This window comes from Pomacea canaliculata, linkage group LG1 (assembly GCF_003073045.1).
Source record: "Pomacea canaliculata isolate SZHN2017 linkage group LG1, ASM307304v1, whole genome shotgun sequence".
Classification (NCBI taxonomy): domain Eukaryota; kingdom Metazoa; phylum Mollusca; class Gastropoda; order Architaenioglossa; family Ampullariidae; genus Pomacea; species Pomacea canaliculata.
In genome coordinates this window covers 28,835,331-28,844,155 of record NC_037590.1, presented here as the reverse complement: position 1 = coordinate 28,844,155, position 8,825 = coordinate 28,835,331, and the positions used below count along the sequence as shown (strand labels likewise).

The following is an 8,825-nucleotide window of genomic DNA, read 5'->3' as shown; positions in this document are numbered from 1 at the left end:
ATCAAGCCTAGCCACTGCCGCGCTCAAGGTAAAACAAGTCAAGACCCTATTGTACTAAAGGGTGAGACACAGAAAAGTGGGAAGCTTTCATTTCTTTGCACTCCGTAGATGAAAACATCACAGAAACACAAAGAACTGTCAAATGAAGATCCGGCTGTTCTTTTATATGGGTCAGTGATCTGCCAAACGAGATGACAACAAACAGACCGCAGTTTACGTCTACATGCAGAGGACATCAATCTGATAGCAGGCACCAACAAAAACTGCAAGATATTACCAACAGACTGACAGTTCGAAAGCAAATGAAATGGAGACCAGAACTGACAAAAGCAGTCATGGACATTGGCAACGGCAAAACAGACCTACGCGAACGGGGTACAGTTCATAGGGTAAATAGACTTGGGAGCCACCCTTTCCAAAGACAGATATCTGCATCAGGATCGGGACGGCAACGTAAATGAGTGGACTGGTCGTTTCCATGTATCCCCAAAGACAGGCTTAACTCATGTCTTGTCAAAAGACGACCATTACCGGCGGACCAGCATAACCGGTAGACATTTGCTACAGTCATGAATTAATCAATGTGCTGTATCTACTACCAGTAAATGTAAAATTTCGATTTCGATTAAATCTGAAAACGGATGGCACGAATAAGAAGTGATTTTAATCCCAATGCAGGCTTAACGACTTATAGAGCACCTCAAAGTGATTTAAACCTCTGCTAGCATGCATCAAAATACAAGTCTGTTCATTGTAATATATTTTCTCGCATTAACTTGATTGCTGCAAACGTTGGAAGAAAAATAATAACGCTTTTATCACCGTGTAACCGAAAAAAAAAACTTTTATTGACAGATATGCTGACATTGTTTCAGTCCATACATATGAACATAAAATGATCCAGGTCAAATATTTACATCAATATTATAAGCTCATACAAAATGTTTCAATTATAAAGCAATAGTTTTGATACAATTCTTACTTAGTGTAAAATTGATCTTAATACTCTAAAAAAAAAAAAATCCCAAAAATTGTTGTAACTTGATACAAATCACTAAAAAGTCAATCAATAATAGAAACTTCTGGATAAATTATTTTAGGAATACTGTATTTATTATTTTCATTGATTAACAAAGGTCAAAGATACAATTTTTGTAAGAACATGAAAAAGATGTTTAGCAACATTTTTGCATCACTGTATGGTAGCCTTAGCACAAAAACATGTTGAGTAAAATTTTAAAATGAGGTTAAATTGGCACTGCATAATTAGTTTTGATATGTATATAGCACAAATGTATAAACTTAACAACATTAACTTATGCACATCTTTTGGTTTCAATAATTTGTAAAAAAATGATTTTGATTTTCCATCACATTTGCATGCATTGACACAAATTGTAATCAAATCAACATTATTTTATTCTCCTTCTACCTCTTTCTCATATATGAATGTACATAGATTAGTTAGTTAAATTAATTAAAAAAAAGACTGTTGAAAACCGATACTGGGCTTTACAGCATCACACAGCAGGAAGTCAAAAGGTTGCTGCAACCAATATTGAAACTATTCTCAAGAATATTAATAATAAAGTTCATTTAATTAGTGCTTTATCCCACCATCAAAGGTAGGCTCAAAGTGCTCTACAAAAAGAAAATACACACATGGTCTCTAAAATAAAGAGTTGATTGTCAGCCCTGTTAGTGTAGCAATACACATGTTAAAAAACATGAATAAACAAAGAATAAAACAAACAAGAAACGAAAATGAAGGTTCCATAACCTAGTAGGAGTAGTGACCTGCAAATGGTTAAGGATATCATGGCACATAGAAGATGAAGCCCAAGCTTTTACTGTCACCACATATTACCTTACCTGGTAAATCATACATGATCTGGCTGAGGAAGTTTTAAGTACAATGACCCATGTAAACCTTGAACTCTTCTTTGATGTTGTTACAGACTGCGCGCAATGAGTGGAATTCATTATAGCTGCTTTTCCTTGATGTGAGTCCTTGCTTGATTGATCCATGGATAAATAAGATCACCCACTGCTAACCGCTTTAGCAGTTCTGACCATGTGTATAGCTGGGTCTTCTCACTGTGCATCATTTGGTATTGGGCCTTTTTGTACAGTTTATAAAAAGGAAGATGTACAGCCTGAAATCAAACAAACCAACCAACCTCTTTCTTGAAAGGTTCATTTCTTCTAAGTCCACATATTTCTCTTATCATAAGATAACATGTTCTACAAAGTGCACTGAAAAAAACTGTAGCAGATGAAAACTAAGAAAGTGGCAAATACTTTACAAAACTGTCTATGTGTTAGATTTATTACCGCCAATTTAAAAAACTGTTTATATGAATGCTATCATAAAGTATGGACAGATGGTGGTAAGATTTATTTTGTAACTTCTCTAAAACACATATATCAAGACAAGTGGAAAGTACCTATACTTAGAGAAGCAGATCACCTACAGTTTATCTAATGACAATACCACTGATACATGTGCACTTCTGATAACTAGGTTGTCGAGCGCTATTTATCAAGACAATGAGTATTAAACAAACTGCTAATGAAATTTTAAATACCTTCATACAAAGAACCAAGCAAGTGCTGCAACATCTGTCTTCCTGCACTGTAAATTTAACACTTCCTGAAAATGATGATGCGGATGATGACAATTATTTTGCTTTTCTTTTATAACCGTACAGTTAATAAAGGTTCAAGATCAACTAACAAAAGTTGTAGTTAGATCATTATCGCAGCATTTCTTGAGACATTTATGTACACATATGAATTAACATGTTTCAATAATTTTATTATTATAAAGTCTTAAGTTCAATATGCACTCATATTTTCCTCTTATTAGGATCTAGTGATTTAAATTACCATGTCAATGTATAAGTAGTATATCGCCTTTATTATTCTAGGAACATTTTAAACATCAGCTCTTTGCTTAAAAAATTTCAGATATATGATTTCATGGCTAGAAAATAATGGAACGATGGAATTAAAAATAAATTAACATGGAGGGATAAGCTGTTGATTTTGGACAATAATCTTAAATAAAAATAAATTTCATTAAGTAGATAGATACCAAAAATTTGATACCTGTAACAGCTTTGGAATGAAGAATCCACAGAAGTAAAGTACACACTGGAATGTTGTTAAGATGAAGAACACACTGGGACATCATGCCACGGAAAAACAGTAGTAGTAGTCTTAGCTGAAAAGTACCATTTTTGAAAATGCTATGTTTCAGAAAGAACTTGAAGCATCAGATAACTGCCAACCCTCTATTTGTCTCATGTACATTTGCGCTCCCTCTCCCTGCACAGTCCATGTGTATGTTTTAACAATGTACCTGCTATTGCTAGTGGGCCAAAACAGAAAGCAGTCAGACGTGAAAAGATAAATTAAATAGCAGTAATTTTAGAAGGGTATATGCTCTTTGGTCAGACACATCATTTCTTTAATTTAGATAGGTAATTTTTAAAAAAGTTTTGGATGTAACAAGTGCATAGGTTTCAGAACACTAACTGAAAATGCAGACAATTCGCTACAGATTTGCAAAATAAGCAGGAGGAGAATGCAAATATTTCAGAACTTTCATTTCAAAATTCCCTTCAAACAGTTATGATTACTTCCATCAGTTGACAAATACTTCATATCATCACATGACTTCCCGATATTAATGCTAATATATTATTTACAGAAAAAAATGATGATAATGGAACATATTCATAAAAACACAAGCAACAAACTATTCTGTACTTAGCAAATTTGAATGAACTTGAAAATTCTAATTTAAAGTATTTTTCTTAATCAAACAATTTTCACTTACTGTTGTAAATACAAAGTAGTAAAGTGCTGTGGTGGGTAATAAGAACAGAAGGATAGTAAACAGCAGAGTGCCAACAAACAACTGATCAATGTTGTATGTTGCAGAATCAACGCGCAGCCTCAGGACATTCCACTTCTTTCCCCGAAACAATCGCCACAGAGAAGAAAGTGCATAGAGTTGAAGCCTGTAAATTCTGTTGACAGTGCCAATAAATTATATATTAACAATTTCTCTGCAGTAAAACCTTTACATTCATGTCCTACAAAATTATAATCTTAAAAAAGCAAGATCAAATGTTAAATTTTCAACAAAAATTTGAAATTTAGGAGAAAACCCCCACAATTTTGGTGTACGGGAAAGGAATGCAAAAGAACAAATTACAGATCCTCTCATCTTCAGCCATAACCAGACAAAATGCATCGACTTTTTAATCTGTGTTTTAACTGCACAGTCCTTCCAAGTCTAAAGATGGTTTTAGATTAGTGATTATTGTTGATCCCAGACTTGTTCTTAACTAGGAAAACCCTCATTCTAAACTCCAGGTTGACCACAGATCACAGATTAGGTTGAATAATAATAACTGGATTGGTAAAGCTCATTTCCTCATATTGACATGAGCTTAATGCTCTGCATATCTAAGACCACAAACAAACCACAGAAAACCATATTAAAACATAACAGTAAAAAAAAAAAGTGTATGAGGGGAAGTGAAGAAATATTAATTTTAAAGATTATTAATATTATGCAAGATATTTCCTGAGGAGACAGGTCTTGATGCCGGATTCGAAGGCTTCAAATGTAGATACACTTAGGAGAGAGATGGGAAGAAAATTCCAAACAGTGGGGCCTGAGAAGGAAAGAGTGTTTGTTGAAATTCTTGATGAAATGGAGAGTTGCAGTAATATAGCTGGGACATAAAGCTATTCGGTGGCAGAAAATCAAAAGAAAGACACGCAAAAACGTTTTCTACAACATCACTGTGTACACAAGCAGCTTTTGATCTTTGATGTTTCAATTATCAGCTACTGGCTTGTGCAAAATAAGAAATGATGAAGACAAATCAAGACAACTGTTTGCAACTGATTATTTAAGAAGGAATTTTTGACTGTGAGAACCATGTTCACATGGTATCACTCTAAAAGGATTTCTCAATTAAGACACCATTTCGCTTTGTATTCTTATATTTGTTCACAATAATTAAAAAAAAATAACAGCCTTTAAATTAATAAACTGACAGAGACCATTACACATTTTCAGCAAATTCTAATATAAAATTTGAGGAGTACCACTCTCATATACCTTGCAGCATAGACATAGAAGCAGTATATATGGATTGTCAACATGGAAAGAATGTCCTGTGCCACGCATAGCTGACTGCTTATACCAAATATGCCAGTGCAAGCTGTACACCACATACACAGTCCCAGTACTGGCTGCAGCAATGACAAGTATCCTGAAAATGTTAACTATCGATCATTATATATTATTAAACATATGTCATTTATATGCAGATGCCAAATACCCAACTATAAAATATATGAAAAAGTATACATTCATTACTAAATGAAAAAATAAATTATGATCATTGATTTCTTAAATCAAAAATTTGTTTTAAAAAAAGATGCAAGTCATTAATTATTACATCAATATAACATTTATTCCATTTGGAGAATCCTATTATCCTTACCTGTCCATAAGTAGATATGATATAGAAAAAAATTCCCCATGTATCCAGCTAGCTGAGAATTTAATTTTAATCCAGCAGGTGCACCCATAAGCCAATGAAGAAGATCAGTAAGATAAGAAGCAGTTACCTGAAATGAAAAACCAGATTAAATAATGCAAACACCGTACACCATATGCAACTTAAGTTTCTAAGTGATGTTATTAAAAAATACTGAACATATCGAAGAAAAATTACATCATAACCCAGAAATAAGTGATTAAACAGATGAAAGTAGGTGGATGAAGGATAAGAACACTTGTAAACATATATGCTTAAGTAAAGAAAGTGCAAAATATGTTTTATTTAAGCAAAAATGCCTTTTATCTACTATTTATGTATATATTGTCACATTCTTATACTTACATCTACCCAGTGCATAATGAAACTGGCAATATCACCTGCACAACCGCTGTGTATCACAAATGCCATAACCATCAAGCCCAGAAATGAATCCAATAACTGTTGACTACATATATCAAAAAGCCTGCAAAACAAAATTCCAAAAATCTTGTTAAACAAATAATTAAACAATAGGATAGCAAGCACTAACTAATGGACTATTTTTTTAAGGATCCTGACCATAACTTGGCTCAATATCAACCTCACATGCAAGAGGTCTAATGAATATGCTTTTGCAACCAATTTTCTATTAATTTTAAGTAAACTGAGGCCAGTTACCAGAAATCATGCAGGGCTAAGAAGGAATGGTAGTGATGAGATGGCCGTCAATCTATTAAGTCATTCAAAAAATACATAAATTATTTTAATTATTTCATCAACAGCAGGCCACTGTCTCCAAGGGTCCATTACAAGTTGTATTTCTATTTCTTGAAAATGCAGTTTCTAAACAATTCAAAACAATTGTGGGTTATTTTTTTGTTTTTTATTGCAAACGTAGACCATCACTTCCAAAAATAAAACTAGGACATGAAGTAAATGCAAAAACAAATTTACAAAATGATTTCTCATTGACAATTTTTCTCAATTTCCTTTTTAATGCCTTTTTCTACTTACACAAGTTTTCCTTTTGGTGTTACATTTGTTGACTGAATCTGACTAAATCGACTGAGTTTGTTGCTGATGTGGTTGACAAATTCTGGTGGCTGTACTGATAGATATTTCAAAAAGCACTTGAAGCTCAAGATATCTAAAAACTTCTCCAAACAAACAAGTGAAGTTGTCATTATCTGAAATATTTGTATGATGATAAGCTGGAATGCTTTTAGGGTTGTTGACGAACCTGCACATACTCCATTTGAAATACTTTCCTGGTGACTTTTGTAGACAGTTATTATGTGACTGACATAATCATGTAACTCACTCGCGTGGTTGCCTTCAGTACTTTCACAAATTAAAAATGATGATAGCAAAGCTCTTTGATTAAAGATTACACATACAGCACAATGGTCAGCCTTTTTTTCTTCTTTGAAATACATCACAACTCCAAACTCCTTTTGATGACAAAAAATATTAAAAAAGACAGACTTCTTGTGATTATTCACTTCATCGTGTTGCTGGCAGTGGGACCAATCATTAATGGCATCACCATGTCCCTGCCAAATGCCAATGATTCTGTCGATCTCGCACTCGGTGTGCGACGTATTTTGAGAGATTGTAAGAACATATGCAACACATTTCCGCTCATCAGTGTATCCTTTCAGAAAACCAGAGGCACTGTTGACGAGGTGATCTGGGAAGAATACAGTCCATATTTCTCCCATCCCAGTGTGGTCAATTCTTATTTTAGACATCAGCAACACTCTTTGCTTGTAACTTTCCCAAATACCACTAGAGGGAGCATGTAAAGTACACAAAATGTTATGATTCAAAGGATTTTAAAATACTACAGTTTATTAAGTCAATACAAGATGATCTTTCAAAATATTGAAAACGATAATATTTTGTAAAATTTAGGGTTAGCAGCCAGAATAATGAGTGAAATTTATTATTAGTTTGTCAAGTAATGATCACTCCCTCTCTCAACAGGCGAGGGCGTCAAAGCGCGACAAGATTTTGCAAACACATTTTTAAAACTCAGTTCTTACACTGCTTATAATGATAGTTAATAAGTAATATCCGATTTTAAAAGAACTTTTAAAAACAATGAATCAAAGATGGCAAGATGGTTATGTATAAAAAGAAAAAAAACAGCTGTACGTCTTTGATCTAGATTAAGATCTTTATAAATTTAATTGTTTCTTGTGAGGTCGGTGCCCAATTGCTACGTACACCTGCTTGAAAGGTGGACTGTACTTCAACTGTAGCATCTTGAGAAAGAAGCACATTCAGAAGCATCGGGAGTTATATTACATCTTCGTCGACTTTTATTTTTTTAAAAACATTTTGACAAAATCTGGAGTAAGGATCGAGCTATGGTATATGATGCTAAAATTCAACATCGAAGTGATCGATGAGTCATCAAAACGCTGTATATATAAGAACTCACAACGACTGCGCAGGACTGCCATGCAAAATGTTAAAATTTTCGTGGGGTTTAATAATACGTACTATTTTAAATTATAGCCCTGCCGCAAAAAGTGTTCGTTTTGCGGCCAGAATTAAGGCGATCAGTGTGTGCTGTCGTTTTTGATGAAATGATCATTAAAGAAGAACTGTCTTACAAGCTCGTAGCTAGAGGACAGTATTGAAAGGATGGAGTCTACGTGATTTACAACCTACATCATTTGCTCAAAAGCACTAAAGAACCTATATACTCTTTCAAAAGACCAGGTTCACGCTAAACAACAAAAATATTTCTAGGAAATACGTACGATTTCTTCAATATGATAGCAAACACTTCATCCAAACAGAACCACGACTCTCAGAAAAACACCTACATTTCCCAGAATTTTCAGCCCTTTGAATAAATTTTGCTTCAGGTTCTATCGCACAGTGTTGCATATCAATGATAGTTTCATTGGAAGTGTACCAGAAGAGGCCACTGAGACTACTCTCTTTGTTAAACACATGGATAAACTACTTAAAGAGTCAAACGACCTTAGCAAGTGTGGCATCCATACAATGCATCATATCATCTCGGAAACTTTGGGTCACGTAGAGTCATTGCATGAAGCGTTGATATTGCTGTCGACACTTAAAAGCAATTCATCAATTCCGCTTCCATGTCTGATAGGATAGAAAATAGTTTTACAAAGCTTTATTCAGCTTTGTAGCGATCTTCGTAACACGAATGAGGTTAAATTTATCCACACCAGCATATTAAACCAAAACTGCATAGAAAACATCTAAATTTTC

At 33.9% G+C, this 8,825-nt stretch overlaps 1 protein-coding gene across 2 annotated transcripts; it reads right to left on the bottom strand.

The window, feature by feature from the left end:
* Positions 1-818: 818 nt before the first annotated feature.
* LOC112563273 (phosphatidylinositol N-acetylglucosaminyltransferase subunit Q-like) lies at positions 819-7,716 on the bottom strand. Of its 2 annotated transcripts, XR_003099001.1 has the most exons (9): positions 6,585-7,358; positions 5,934-6,054; positions 5,532-5,658; positions 5,144-5,297; positions 3,845-4,037; positions 3,112-3,226; positions 2,589-2,653; positions 1,873-2,156; positions 819-1,546 (listed from the first exon to the last, which is right to left on the bottom strand). XR_003099001.1 is itself a non-coding variant. In XM_025237119.1 (8 exons), the coding sequence occupies exons 1-8, from the start codon at positions 7,319-7,321 to the stop codon at positions 1,983-1,985; spliced, it is 1,686 nt and encodes a 561-aa protein (XP_025092904.1). In that variant the 5' UTR covers positions 7,322-7,716; the 3' UTR covers positions 819-1,982. The 2 variants fall into 2 exon arrangements, 1 of the variants encoding a protein (XP_025092904.1); XM_025237119.1 differs by having other exon boundaries at positions 819-2,156; positions 6,585-7,716.
* Positions 7,717-8,825: the final 1,109 nt, after the last annotated feature.